Genomic DNA, 16,374 nt, shown 5'->3' with positions numbered 1-16,374 from the left:
TTTTATTAGGTCAGAGGTTGAATGGGAAATAATTGGTTCGTTTTTAAATTCCTGTGATTATTTTTACTTTTGGGGGTCTATGGCAGGTTTAAGGATGAAGTTCACAAATAAGAAAGAAAATCACTGAAAATATTGACTGTATTGGGCTTGCATTTGTGTATTTCTTATAGTGAGTTAGATATCAAGTTTTTTGCATTTAACATAATTTGATGTTAAATTATTTAAATTACATTTCAGATCAGTTCTTCTTGGTGATGTAAGTTGTTTACATTATTTATCAAACCTAGCCAGTCACTGCAACCTAATTAATATTCATGAGTTAACCCTTCACCATCTCCTGACATCACAGCCTGCCCACTTGATCAGCCCATTCAAAGCCTCTTTGTCTTAGAATACAAACCAATTCCACTCAGGAAGCAAACCTTAGAAATACAAACCTATGCCACAAAGCAAGCCCTTTTAACACCACATCATTAGCATTATTCCTCAGACCTGCTGTAGCGGAGACGTTTTGTCAGCTGTGGTTGGCAGATTATTTGTATACTACTAAATACGGATGCACAGGATTAGCATTGCACTCAGGTGCGTGTCAAAAGCAATCTGTCCGCTCACGGGGTTCGGAGTGTGAAATTAAATCCGATACACTCATTATCTCTTTGCACTACTAAAAGGTTTTAGGCATCTGAACAAACCACAACCTGTTTCTAAAGTTTTTCATCTCGCTTGCTTTTACAGGTGGAGAGCATGCGGCCACTGTAACGCATCCACTTCCTGCGGCCTTCTCTGACCTGCTGCCACACTTCCTGGTGGAGCCTGATGATGTTTATATCGTTAAGAACAAGCCTGTGACCCTCACCTGCCGCTCGACCCCTGCCACTCAGATCTACTTCAAGTGCAACGGCGAATGGGTTCACCAGGATCAGCACTTGATCGAGCGTGATGTGGATCCTGCCACAGGTAGACCCGCTCAGCACTCTTTTCGAGGTTGACAATAAAGCCAGCTGACCTGCAGCATTTATAAAATGGCACTGGAGAATAGGAGTGCCTATAAAGGATGCTTTCAAGATATGATGCTCTTTCTTCTTCTGTAGTATAGTATCAAAATACAAGGACTTCTTTCAAGGCAATTTTCAAAATGTCTTCTGCCCATATCATGAAAAGAGCTAGTTCTGTTGCATTAGTGTACTGTGTATCATTAATTGCTGGATTAGTTTGGAAAGTCTTGATTTTGCTTGTGGTGTCTCAGAAAAGGTTTTCATACTTGAATGTTCAAAAAACACCTTATTTTTCACATATTTGACATTGTTCAGTTACGGTCTCTATGAAGCCGCTCCTTCCCAAAAAAGCACAATGTGCTCTGATTGGTCAGCTGGCCTATTGTTTTGTGATTGGTCAACCGCTTGGAGCATGTTTTGGAAATGTCGTGCCACTTTACCATAACCACAAGTTTCAACACTGCTAACGCAACAGAACCAGGCCTTGTCCCCCATTTTTTTTTTTTTTTTTTTTTAATGATTTATTTGGTGGATGCCTTGGCGCAGGAATTATTTACATGAGAAATATTGTGACGTACTTTCATGGACAAAAACTTGACTACAGTTGAGGCATTTCAGAGGGTTCAGAAACCATGTTTACTGATATAGAGAATAACTCCCTTTGGAGTAGACTTTGTAGCTTTGCAGACATTTTTCCATGCTTAAACAGCAGCAATTCACACTAAAGAAGGTTGAAAATGTAAAAAGCATGCCAGTCCTCTTCAACAAATGTCAGTTTTATAATCTAGTTAAATAATCTTATTTAACAATAAAGCCACAATCCTTTGCTTTACAGTGATTTAACCATTATTATGAGATGTTGATATGCACAAAGTGAAAACTTTTGTAAAATGGCAGAAATGGCAGCATTGTTCCAGACTAGTGTTATATTTGTGTATAAGAATCATTTAGATTAGCCATAGGCTGTTCATGGTTTGCAAGCAACATAAAGGTCAAAGCTCATTCTATAAACTTGGCACACTAATATATAAGTATTAGGGTAACACATTGAAAGCTAAATGTTTTATTGTGTCTGCTCAATATAGTTTGGGTGTTAATTTAATTGTAATAGTGGCATTAATTTGAATGTTTGATGCTGTTAATGTTGTAATTAGATTTCAAACAGCTGTAGTGTCTAACTTGGTTGCCACCAGTTTTGTTGTCAAGCAAGATTCTTTCCCCTGCAGAATCATATGACCCTTCCTCATCAAAGCTACTTCAACTTTTAATTAATTATAAAGATTTACAGTGTAATTATTGTTCTTATTTATGAAAACACGTTCATGTATTTGAAATTGAATATAACACATCACATATTACTGAAACATTTCAATTGTGTGTGTTTTCAGATGCATTCCGGTTTTGCTAATAGCTTAGCATAGTGCTAACAGCATTGAGGAAGGTAGATTGGATGAAGGGATGAGGGAATACATTTTGCACGACATTGGTGTAAATATTGTGAAGAGTTGATGCTCACTGTTGTTTTACGATGCATTCTGTGAATTTCTAGGAGATGATTTGGTGCTTCGAACTATTTTAACAATAGAACTAAACATGACTGACTCCCTGTGCAACAAATACTATTGTACTAGAGATGGATTGAGACAGCATATCAGTGTGTGTTTCTTGGCAACTACAGTATAAGTGGTCCCTGTGGTCGTTCTAATGACTTATGATACTTGGCAGAAGAATTGTTTGTTATTATTATTAAATGTAACTCTTTATTGAACATTGGTGTCTTTTTAACTGCAGATTTTTTTTTATGAAAGCAATAAGCCACTCGTGGCCGCATGTCCGAGAACACGGTTTTACGTCTTCAAATGTGATTTTAAGGCTAGAACTATGTTTATTTAAACAAAAACAAACAAACAAACAAAAAAAAAAAACAAACAATTGAAGTCCAGCACAGTTTCTCTTTTAAAGACAGCTCTATGTTGTTATTCCTCATTGGAATCACTCTTTCCCCTCAGAGAACAGTTGTAGCCAGAGATGTGGCCGATTTGTTTTGTTTTGTTCAGCTTTACCTGTTCTTATGTGGACACGCTGTGTTTTCACTTGTCTCATGATTGATTGGGATCTGCTGACAAGTACTCAGTTCTACTTCCTACAGTATTGTTCCTAGCGTCAATAGTATAAAAGAATTTCCTAAAGGGCTTTCTGTCTCTCCCATTCACCGTCTTCCCCTGGTTCTCTCAGGAGGAGGAGGCGGGGACGGCTCGTCAGAATTCAGCAAGCGGATGTTTGTGTGTTTGTTTGACGCTCCTTGGCAGAGGCAGCGTAGGGGCATAGGGATGCACGTCACGCGTGTGCTAGGATTCAGAAGTGATCTGTAACTTAAAACCTCCAATTCACAGCGTGACAGCTGATTGGGAGAGCTGACGTGCGGATGACATGCTGCGGAGGAGCTGCAACAATTTTCAGGGGAATGTCGCATTTCTTAAGATGGAGGATGTGCCGCTAGGTATTAGAGCAGACAGGCATAAACTCCTGTCATCTGTCTATAACACATGCACGCGCTAGACTATTAGCATTCAGTTTCTTTTGTCAGACAGTACATTGTGTTTATTTATTTAGCGGTGAGTCGCACTGTGAATGCATATGCACATTCTTCATTCACCGATGCGAAGTCGCTTAGTCTGTTTGACTGTCACCCACATCACTTACTTAGTGTATGTTTTGCCCACTGGAACGATTGACACTTTGGACCATGTTTACTAGATCACAACATATTAAAAACAACAGATTCAACACAGAAACAATTTTTTCGTCAGATTTTAATGGCCATTGCAATGTTGCTTCTCCCTGTAGTGCCAAAAATATAAAATGAAAAATAATATTTTAACATAAGCTAAAGCCGAGTTCAGACTGCACGATTTTAGCCCCGATTTTGGCTCACCAACAGGTTTTGAGAAATCGCAGACAAATGCCCGAAATCACAGGCAAATCGGTGCTCGTTCACGCGAGTGACAATCACTCAGTGTGAATGAGCAAAGACGCGATTCGAGAGAATCGCCGACGAGTCGCCGACGCCTGTGAGATATTTGGCATGCTAAATATCTGGACCTGTCGGCGATTCAAAATCCTGCTGTGTGAAAAGTGTTCTGACTGAAAACTACATCGGCGATGACAGACAGCCAATGAGAGAGCAAGATACAGTGCAGCGGGGAGTTCGGGGAGGAGTTATAGACCACAATATCAGCAAGCATGGCTTCGTTTCAGATAAACATTATAATTCTATCAAACAGAAACAAAGCACAAACATTTGCTTGACCATCCGCAACAGCAGCACATTGAAAAGTTAAGTATTTATTTACCTCCAACTCTCGTTGCAGAACACACAATCCACAGTCTCCCCAACCATTTCCTCCTCCATATTCTTCTTTTCTTTTTCTTGTTTTCGCTGCAAATCAGCACACAGGCAATTCGTATTGCAAGCTTCTTGCGGGCTACCGTTTTTAATAATAATAATAATAATAATAATAATAACTCAGGTCTTGCACGCGTGATATCGCGTTGTTTCCTTGTCACATCTCGCGTGTGTTTGGTTGTGAAATGTAGTTTGTGTGCCAGACAGAGTTGTCGGCGATTCTTCCTCTTGTAAAGTCATGCAGTGTGAAACCTTCTGTCGCCGATCCATCGTGCAGTATGAACACAGCAACGACTGAATGCTGGCCAAGATAGTCATGCAGTGTGAAAAGAACAGTGACCCGACTGCTTTGAAAATCATGCAGTCTGAACTCTGCTTAAGACACCCGAGGTGAATCGGGTAAAAAAATAAATAAATAAAATACAAATTTGATATTTCATTTTATCATTCTATAAATGGGAGTGGAATGTTCTGCATGTGATATACAGTACTGATGACATGTAAATTAAAGAACACAGATGCAGCCTGATCATTTCCATAATGACCAATGCAGTCTAACAAGATCAGGGCATATTAGCATCAGGTTTAAGACCTTTAAGATTTTTTGGGTGATGGCAAAAAAAAAAAAAAAAAAAAAACAGAAAATTGACTAGCGCAAACCTTAGTAAATCACCTTTCATGAATCATTTAAAAACTCTTCTTCCATAAATTTTGTGTCTGAAAGGGAAACTCCTTCAAATGCATATGCAATAAGATCAGCTGCAAAAATAACTGTCCATACCTTTTCAGTGCTATTTTTTATTATTGTTTTTTTGTCTTTAGTAAATCCTGACAGTAGTTTTGTAATGGCAAAAGACGGTTTGCAAACTATTAGTAAATCTGGCCTTTAAAAGTAAATTGTGCATGCTTTCTTTCCACTAACAATAACTCGTTATGAATTATGAAAGAGCCCAACACAACCCAAAATCTCAAAACTGACCAGTGCATTAAAAATGTTTTTTTTTTTTTTTTGCCTGTAGTGAGACTATAGATTGACACTAAACCCTCAGACTTTACAAAAGATGTTTAATTTCTTAACATTATCAATATTTTATCAGACTATATAGTAACTAATCTATATAGTAATGTAAACAAAGTGATGTCAAACTCGAGGGCAGGTCAGTGCGCTTCAAGAGGTTAAAAAAAAGACAAATTGTTAACGCTTTATTTTAGGGCCTTTTAACTAGTTTCTTATTAGCATGCATATTACTAGAATATTGGCTTTTTATTAGTACTTATTAAGCACATATTAATGTCTTATTCTGCATGACCTTACTCTACATTCTTAATCCTACCCAATACCTAAACCTAACAAATACCTTACTAACTATTAATAAGCAGTAAATTAGGAGTTTATTGAGGGAAAAGTTTTAGTTAATAGTTTATATCTTTTCCCTATTTTAAAGTGTTACTGACAAATTTAATCAATATGTATTCTCTGAAATAAGTCATTTTATTTTTATATCACTTTATATCACAAAATTCTGACTTTATAACTCACAATTGTTTAGTTTATATCACAATTCTGAAGGGGAAAAAAAATCAGTATTGTGAAATGTAAACTCGCAATGACTAGAAAAAAAAGTCAGTAAGATAAAAGTCATTGTAAGATAAAAAGTTGCAATTACCTTTTTTATTTATTTTTTATTCAGTGGTGGAAACACGCTTCTATATTGTTGGATGTTTGGATAATTTGCTTTTTTAAAAATTGAATGCTTTTTAATGCATTTTAATCATGAAGCAGAATATTTTGCAGAATGTTAGCTGAAGCATTGCATGACTTCAGTAACTGTCATTCTGTTTGAATACATTCCGCTGTCAACAGTGAGACAGTACAAGGTCTCAACATGACACCCCATTCCCCTTGCCACTGTGTTGCTGATGAATGGGCAGCGTTTGGCCAGAGATGAAGGACAAACAGATGTCCAACGGTATAGGTTTCCGAAGGTACCCACATTGATCTCTTCCAACTTCCACATTGTGCTGTCAGCAGTGTTTTGAAAGGCGAGCAGTGGGAGGCATCGTCTCCTGTGTAGTTTCACAAAGTCTGGCTCAAACTTAGAGCTGGGAAGTAAACTAGACTTCTGACTTTTTCTTTTGAATAGATAAACAACTCAAACATATGTCAGCTCATTGAAGCGGAGAGTACAAAGTAGTTCCACTTGTCTTGCCAGCTCAGGTGCAAAGGAAATCAGTGTTGTATGGATGTTGTGTCTTAGGTAGTGTCATTGTCCTGAATATGCTTTTGTCTTTAGTCGTCATGGCATTTACATTTTATATGTAGTAAATGCTGTAATCCAAAGTGTTATACAATTGAGGAAATGCTACAACAACAGATATTCATACCTGATGCTACTGGATGTCTTTATTTTTACATAGTTTTACATTCTCTTCCTCCTCCATCACTTTTTTTTTTTTTTGTGCATTTTTAGTGCTTTCTTTTTTTACTTTATATATCCAATTGAGTAAAAACTAATAAAATATAAATTCTCTGTAATTAATTGCAGTTACATTTTGTTTTAAGGGTGATTAAATATTCTACAGTACAAAAATGAAGAAACCAAGTATGTGGTACAGGATATTTTTAGGGGATTTTATTTTACAAAATTATATCTATGCAGTAGTTATATTCCATTTATTCACTTTTTGAGCATTAACCTGAAAATGAAATTTCTGGACTTAAACTGTCAATTCTTGAATGCTTTGGATCTCAGACTTCAGTTTCATCTCTTTTTAAACGACGACACTTAGCAGGTCATTGTCAAAGTGGAAAAAAAAAATCAAATAAAAAAGTGAACTTAAGTTATAGAATTTTACATTATCCAAAATGCTCAAAAAAAATATTTTCAAATTTTATATGAAATGAATCAATATCGCGCATGATTATCACCGATGTTTAATGCCTTGTGACTAAACAAAGAAAAAACTGAAAACGAAGGCGTAAAAGCATAATTTCTTTAAAAAAAAAACACCTCGGGTTCGGTTATTTGGTTTGACGCGCCACGTTAAAAACTGGCAGATCAATGAGAGTGGCACTTTTGTTCACGTGCCTGGAGATGCTGAAGTTACAGTAAAACACAACTTGGTGGCGCTCAAGCACAAAACGGTCTTGCCAAGCACAAATTGATACCAAGAAGACAAAGCGAAAATTAGTAGACAAGGAAGACCCCTACAAACTATCCCTGTGTCTCAAACAGCTCCATAGCTTCCTAGGTCGTGTAACAATACCGTGTAAATGAATTTGGCCGACTCCCTGATCAGTGCACTGACTACTGAACTAGGGAGCTGACTGAGATGCACGCTATGGGTGCTCTGCCAGTTCTTTGCCACACCAATAGATGTGTATTATTTCTGTATGTTTACTGTTTGTTTTTTTCTTTTACAAATAAAGTTGACTTGACTTGACTTGACTTTCAAGAAATATAGTTGAGAATGTCTATTTCATAAATATGTTTATTTGCACTACCGTTTCTGACTACCATCTCTCATATGTCATGTATATGCCATTTTATAACTGCATTTTTATCTTCTTTAACTTTACTAATATCATAAATATGTTTCTTTGCACTACCGTTAAGCACAAGCGCCATATACTGTCAGGGAGTGAATTTGCACGTTCGCTTGGGTATGAACACAAAAAAGGTCTCTAAAAAAGCTGTCGATAAACACGTGCGATATTCGTCCCAGTGTGTATAGGCCTTTACTGTGAGAACATCAAAGCCATAAATCTTAGTAAGTTGTGTTCCAAATTTCAGTTTGATATCTCAAAAAATGAGCTTTTAGTAAGATTTTATTTTGGTGCAGTACCAAACATTTTTATTTAGGTGCAGTACCAAACATTTCCAATTCCCTCATTCATTCAAATCATTTTGTTGTTGTTGTTGTTGTTGTTGTTGTTGTTGTGGTTGTTGTGGTTGTTGTGGTTGTTGTTGTTGTGGTTGTTGTTGTGGTTGTTGTTGTGGTTGTGGCTGTGGTTGTTGTTGTTGTGGTTGTGGTTGTGGCTGTGGTTGTTGTTGTTGTGGTTGTTGTTGTGGTTGTTGTTGTTGTTGTTGTTGTTGTTGTTGTACATATCAAGTGACAAAACATTTAACAAATTTTTGTAACAAAAAAAAAAAATCTAAAATGTTCCTCTTAAAAATGACCAAAGAGAACCAGAGGGTAAATGTATTACTTATTAATATTTATTTAAATGATTTATAGTACAGAATTTCATTTATGCTGATTTAAGTAAGAAATCATTGTGTCAAGACTAAATCATTTTTTCTATAGCTGCATTAAAGTAATGAGCATGAGTTTGTTTCACATTAGAGTAACATGAATTTGGGCAAAAATGTGCTAAAATAATGTCACAATACAAATCCCCTTTTAATTTTGTTGTGAAAAAAATTACCTGGACATTTCTTAATGAGATCCCCCCCACACACACGCACACGCACACACACACGCACACAATATCAATATGTTATGCTATCAATATTTTAAAATGTCACATCCTTCATCATGTTTCTGCCCTCATCATTAAGACTCAGACTGCTCAGAGTTCTTCATTCTTATCAGGGTTTCAGTCATCTGTACCTTGAGGCTGTTTGATCTCATCGAAGGAATTTGCAAAAATCAAGTTATCGACAACTATTTGGTATCTGTCTGCTTGGTGCACGTCTCCCTTATATCTGCAGCGTTTACTCGAATGAAGAATAATGCAGTGATCTGTCCTTCCTCTCCAGTGTATCAGTGTCCACTATCGATTCTTTCCTGGGAGTCTATTGGTTCTCATTACCTGTCTCCAGTAACTTATCTCAATTGTATTTCTATGGCCAGTTCAAAGCTTCTCCCCTCCTGCTTTTACACACACACAGGTTTCTCATCCTCTCTTCTGAGGAAACAAAGCTAAGACAGGGGGGAGATGAAGACATATCCATTTAAAGAGAAATCAATGATGACAGTGGATTTGCATGGACTAGACCTGGATGCCGGCTGATCCATTATGGCAATATTCACTGTAGTCTCAGACACGGGGGAAAGATTGCAAATTCTTCGGGTTGTACGATTATATTTGATTTGTTGCCTCTGAGAGGCTTTCATTGGAAAGGATCAATGTGGTTTTGAACTTGATCGCTTTTATCTCACATAATCTGTCATACCTGACAACATCTCATTTCCCACTTATACGGTCATTTGTGGCAACACTTTGAGAGTAATTGTAGAGGTAGTTCTTTTGATAAGACATCTCACTGACTAGTAGATATGTATTAAATTCAAAATTTCCCATGAGCTTTATTTTTTATTTATTTTTTGGCTACTTGGAGATCCTGGTTTTGATTATGCGAATCTTTCTCATATTGAAGACATTCAATCAAATTTGACTGCATGAATTTTTGTTCATATTTTCTTAATCAAATGAAAGTGAATTTGTTTAAGTAAATTAAGTTCCTTTGGAACAGATTCCCTTCATTTATTTTGTTAAATGAGCAAATTATGATTTTTCTCCATGCCAACATTTTGAGCTTGTTTTCACTCTTCTCTGGCAAAGCTCCTGGGTTCCTACAGACAAACTAAGATGATTAGCTCAATCACTTTTAATTGATGATCTCAGGTAGAAAAAGAGAATTTCAGTGGTCTTTGTACCTTCTGAATTATACGGAGAACATATAAAAAATAGATGCATAGTTTAACTTGTGGGAGAAGAAAGAGTGCATGTCCTAAGGTGAAATGAATTATGGGCAATTTTCAGAATCCTGTCAGAATTATTGCCACCCTGTGCACATACTCTCAGAACAGTGTAATTAAGTTCATGCAAACTCTAATGCCTTTGATTAAATGAACCCTTTCTTTTTGCCATGTTAAGATTTTTCTCGAAACCTCAGGCCTCCTGGTCATACTTCTACTGAATAACAGAAAGAAAAGCAATCACAGGGTTCTATTCAGAAAAATCACATTATTATTCGTTGTTATTTTTGAAACTACCCAGAAAAGGTGCTTATAGAGTTGATGTGCAGACAATAAGAAAAATTAGATTTATTCATAAAACATAATGATCTATATCAGAGCTGGCAAACATGACTATGAATCTGGCTGTGTGATGATTTGTAGAAATGTTTTATTTTATAATCCAAAATTCAAAAGTTTTTTTTTTTTTTTTTGAAAAGAAGTCTCTCTTGCTCACCAAGGCTGCATTTATTGAATCAAAAATACAGTAAAAACAGTAATATTGTAAAATATCATTACAACTGTTTATATACTGTATGTACTATTCAAAAGTTTGGGGGTCAGTAACATTTTAGTGTGTTAGTTATTATTTTAGTTTCCACTAACATATTAAGCAGCACAACTGTTTTCAACATTGATAATATTAAGTGTTTCTTGAGCAACAAATCAGCATATTAGAAACATTTCTGAAGGATCATGTGACACAGAGGACTGGCGTAATGATGCTGAAAATTCAACTTTGCCATCACAGGAATAAATTATATTTTAAAATATATTAAAATAGAAAACGGTTATTTTAAAATGTAGTAATATTTCACAATATTATCAGTCTAATGCAATCTTTGCAACCCCAAACTTTGAACGGTGGTGTGTATGACTTTTACAGCAGACTACAGCTGAAGATGATCACACATGAGAACATCTTGCTAACACTGTAGAAATGCAAAGATTAGACTCACCAGTGATAAAACCACCTTTAATGGGCTGTTAGAGGCCTGATTTAGTCAGTAGCTGATGTATCTAAGGCCTGGGCTGTAATGAGCATCAAACGAACGAGTTGGAGGCGAGGACAGTCAGTGTACCTCTAAATGAACATAATCGTCTCGTGCCACCTGCTAGACATCAATCAATAGCAATGGGGCTAATTGATAAGGCATTATTAGCAACTTTCCCTTTAATGGGAATAGTATTTCATCCTGTCTGAATGGTAGACTGGGAGAGTGTTTGGCGTTGAGGCATCTGGAGCAGATGGCAAGGTCAACGGCTCCAGTAATCCAGAAGCAGACAGCCCCATTAACTGGCCTGGCCAGGTCAGCAACAGCAAGGGGATCTGCATTACTGCAAATGCTTCATAAAGAGACTGTTTAGAAATGGAGCACAGGCAAACAGTCTAAACATAAGGTAACATTGCTGCCTATAAATCAGGCTTCCTTAAAGGGTTACTTCAGGATTTAGCATTAAGCTTTGTATTAGTAGAATACCACTAGTATTTTCATATTACCGTGCTTTCCCCCTTCATATCAGCCCGAGATGAGAGATTTATGCAGTTTTATTCTGTAAAAAAGCCTCCGATGACGCAAAAATCGTAATTTTGCGTCATCGGAGGCTTTTTTGGCCAGAGGCTTAAAACTACAGCCAGTAATAGCAGGTAGTTCCACATTTTTTCACCACGCCCATACATATGCACTTTTGAGGTTACTTACGGACATAGATCAAAGATTTGATCAAAAGTGGGTGTCAATTATATTTTTAAGCTTAACATATATTGTTATAGTCTGCACTACATCAGTGGTTCATCTCGCAAATTTATCGGTCTCTGCAGTCATCTCAACCAATACAGCAACAGGCTTTTGTGGTAACATTAGCATAAATAGATAAATAGACTAACTCGGTTTTACAGAACAGGGGCTTTACTTTGATAACAGTCAACTTATATGCAACTTATATGTAATTGTCTATCTAACATTACTTTGCTAAGTTTGCAGTTTTACTGCTACCTCCAACACTACATATAGGCTACTGTGTGATCAGTCTAGTATCAGCGAGTCTTACCTCTAAGCAAATACGCTTAGTACCAGATGCCCAGGCTGTTCGTCCTCTGGGAAAGTGAATATCGATGGTATCGCAGTGTCCTTCAGAATGGTTCTCTTCATTGCAAGGATATTTGGTTCGTAGTCCTTGTGCTTGAAATGGAGACTACATATTCTGCGCTTTTTTAGGTTTTCTATAACGGTGTCATCTCCAAACTTCGGGTGTTTGATGGGCCGCAGCCACTGTTTACATTGCTCCAAATCTTTAACTTAATCGGAAAATGATGGAAACTTACTTGTCCTTTCCTGGTTTTGGGTGTACATCCAGGTACAAAGCAATTTAGCACCATTTCGCTGTAAATGTATGAACTAACTCACGATTTATAGAATTAATATGTAACAAAGCAAGCCTAGTTGTTTGAATTTTCCTGGTAATGCCGCCTGTAACCGATAGGCGTGGTTTGGGCGTGGCCTCGCAAGGGCAGCAAAACAAGTGCATTCTGGGAGTTGTTGTCTTTCATCCACATTAGTCAAAAATACATTTTCTGCCTTTTCTCAGTCTAGAAAGCTCCAAATTCATAAATAATTTCACATTTCTACTACATAAATGACCACTTTTAAATACACATTCATCTTTCCAGGGGTGAAGTACCCCTTTAAGGTCAGAACCAGCTTTTGTTAACATTGGATTCAGGCATAAATTAATCTTAGATTTAGATGGCATGCCACGGATCACAAACAACCCACTCACAAAGTATCTCATACATTCCTGAGCAAAAGAAAAGCCAACCAAAAAAATGGCAAAATATTAAGTGGTCTTTTAATGATCTTAACTACGTTAATCACAAATCACTGGTCAGGAAATTAGCAAGAATACACAAATACTGTAGAAAAAAATAACTTGGCACAGATTAGCCTTCTCCAATTTGCAGGCATCTTTTTACAGGAAGAAGAGTCATTGGCTGCGTTTACATATACCCTAATAATCCGATTGTAAACGGACTACCACAGTCGCACTGCACATGTGCAATGACATAGAAATGGCGTAATGACGTATGATGCGAGGAACGAGCTGCTGTTGTCACAAATTTTCCTTCCACTCACTGTCTGTGAAGTGGAGCAGGACAATGTCCCGCTAGTAATAAAAATAAAAATTGTTGGGTTCCCCACAACTACATTGAGTAATTTGTACAAATAACAATTTAATTGTATGAACAAATGAAATTTCAAGTAAAGCCTACACAATTACTTTGAGTAAATTCAAATCATTTGAATTTGTCACTGTTACATGATATTTATGTTCAATTTACTTAAGAATTTTATGCTAAATTTATAAAAGTTTATGTAAGGAGAACACATTTAAGTTGATTTACCTTATTAAATGAACTATTTGCTCTACAAAATGCACTCAAAAAATTACTTGTTGAACAAACTTAATTTAATTGAGATCAGGAATTCCTTCCTATAAGCATGCGTATGAGTGCTCACAGCTTAAACACAGGCGCCAATCTTCTGCATAATGGTAACCACAAAATTAAAAAAAAATTACAGAAATTCATTTAAATGTCCAACATACCCGAACATTAAACACTAACATAAACTAACAACATCTTTCCCTTTACTGAAAAACACATAAAATAACACTTTAAATGCTAAATTTACTCTCCTATTACAGTCCCTTGCAAAGCATGCTGGGAACTACGGATCCACTGCCCAGTTAGCAGTTGTCAACATTAATTTGTGCCTTTCACTCAGCAATGTTAATTTGACTGAACAAACACTTATTTAGTAAAGCTGACAATACTGGTTTTTAGTAGAAACAACTCAATTAAATTAAGTTCATGTAGTCGCATGAGTTTTTAAGTAATGTGAACAAGGATGGTTTGAGTGAAACTAACAACAATAAAAGTTATCTCTTTTGACTTTGGGCTTTCATCCACAGGTGCTTTGTTTTTGGCACAGGAATGGGTGTTTTTTACTGCTTGACTAATATAAGCATCACAAGCGAGCACAAAGCTTAATGTGCTCATCATCTCCTAATTAGGACCTGAAGTAGATAAAAATCAAGTCTGTTCTTTAAAACAATGAAAATGAGAAATTTAAGAGAATAGTATGCAAATATACAGGAAACTGTGTATTTGTGCAACATATAAATGTGCACATCAACCCGATCACTTTATTTAGCTGTCATGTAAACATTATACTCGCAGTCATCAATCAAAATTAATTTCATTCCGATTGAAACAAATGGTGTCCTTGTAAACATAACTAGTGCTGTTCCACTCAATGTTAATGGCTTCAAACAGTTCATGACTAGTTCAAAAATATCTCCCAGTTCATTTGTATAATATGAGACCAAATATTTACTATAGGGTTCAAATCTGGACTCTGACCAGGCCAAAACATGAGCTTGATGGACTTGTTCTCAAGTCACTTCTTGGTTGTTTTTGCAATTTGGGCAGGAGCATTGTCTTGTTAAAAAGATAACTTTTCATTTGTGGGAAGCACCATTCTGCACTATTCACTTGTACTGTACTCTAATGCATTAAATTACTTTTTACAGTGAAGTAGCTCACCAATATCAGCAGCTAAAAAGGCTTCTGACACAATGACACCTCTTCCTCTATGCTTCACTGTGGTAGAGATGCATTTTTATTTTTTTTTTGTTTGTTTCTCATCAGACTGAAAAACCCACCTGGAGCATCACCATGTAACTCATGTTTCATTATGATTCATCACTTCCCATATTCTGCCAAAAACTTCATTCAAACTGTTTTTCTGAGACAGCAATGGGTTTTTAAGTAGTGCATTTTGCCAATTTTCTAACCAATAAGTTTGGGCTTTTGGTCTATTTTTTGCCCAGGAGTGTAGATTGAGGACTAAAATGCCAAAGGGCTTTTTACAAAATTCTAAAATGTGAAATCTGATTGCAGGCTTCTTTATAATTATAGGAAATCAAGGTGTGAGGGTTTTTATTATTCTGCCATGTTCCCTGTTTACAAGTTGCCAGGCTCAATGAGTGCCTTTAAAGAATACTTTCTGGTTTTGCCATAGTTTGACTTGCATTAAAAGCTTTGCCTGAGACTTTTATATACACAGTACAATTCAAAGGTTTGAGGTCAGTAAGTTAATACTTTTGTTCAACAAGGACACATTATATTGATCAAAATACAATACTACAGTAAAGACTTCTTTAGAACTTTCTATTCATCAAAGCAGCAAAACTGTTTTCAACATTAATTAAAAAAAAAAAAAAAAAAAAAAAAAAATGTTACTTGAGCACCAAATCAGCATATTAGAACCTTGTGTTGTTGAAATGGTTCAAATATGGCTACTCTGATGTTAGAGTTGTAATTCAGGTCTGATTATGGCTGTCTTAATTCATTGACCTGATGTGCCCCAAATCTTGTGAGTTTAGAGGAAACATGTAGCACAACAGAAATTCTGCTGGACGATGAAAACGGCTCCTCTCAGTACATACACAGCCTGCTCTCCCACAATCCATTTCAGCTCAGCCCATAGCTTACAGCTAGTAAGTAATTACTTTTTGATCAAGAGCTATGCCCTTGTTGTTGCACAGAATGCAATCTAGACTAACAACATGCCTGTGGTAGTGATTCTAGCATTTATTTTTCTCACTGTGCACTAGGAGACCAATGGATTATCAATACTGTAACATTAAGATGTGTTGCTTTTTGTGGTAGGAAATGAAGATTGACACCGTAGAGAGGCTGCTAAGTGCCCCGGAGAGCTGTTTACTTCATAATTAAAATGGCAGTGATGGGAGCAAAAAGAGAGAATGCATTTCAGGATTGGGAAAATGTTCATGGAATGGCATAGAAAATGGGATGTGGTGTCCTCGGGGCTGGTGCTGGAAATATTCATACATTGGGAGGTTTCCAATGGTACGAGTCATGGATGCTTGTCGTTTTACAGCTCAAAGTGAAGGTACACAGAAGCACAATGATTGGTGGAAGAACGTTTTTGCCTTCACATTTTATGCTTTAAATTGAATCCAGACTTATGTGTTTAATTCAACAATTTGTACATGTGATGTACAAGTCATGAGAAAGTCCATAAATATCGCATCATTTTTAAAACTTCAGTTAGTATATATATATATATATATATATATATATATATATATATATATATATATATATATATATATATATATATATATATATATACTTTTTAT

The 16,374-nt window shown here is 36.3% G+C and overlaps 1 protein-coding gene across 1 annotated transcript in view; it reads left to right on the top strand.

Annotated features, from left to right (window-relative positions):
• unc5a (unc-5 netrin receptor A) overlaps positions 1-16,374 on the top strand; it is a 238,326-nt gene that overhangs the window by 118,766 nt on the left and 103,186 nt on the right. Inside the window, exon 2 of the mRNA XM_067381855.1 lies at positions 736-957. Within this exon, the coding sequence (XP_067237956.1) occupies positions 736-957 (222 nt within the window). The remainder of the gene's footprint in view (positions 1-735; positions 958-16,374) is intronic.

This window comes from Chanodichthys erythropterus, chromosome 1 (assembly GCF_024489055.1).
Source record: "Chanodichthys erythropterus isolate Z2021 chromosome 1, ASM2448905v1, whole genome shotgun sequence".
NCBI classification, from domain to species: domain Eukaryota; kingdom Metazoa; phylum Chordata; class Actinopteri; order Cypriniformes; family Xenocyprididae; genus Chanodichthys; species Chanodichthys erythropterus.
This window is presented reverse-complemented; position numbering and strand designations above follow the sequence as displayed.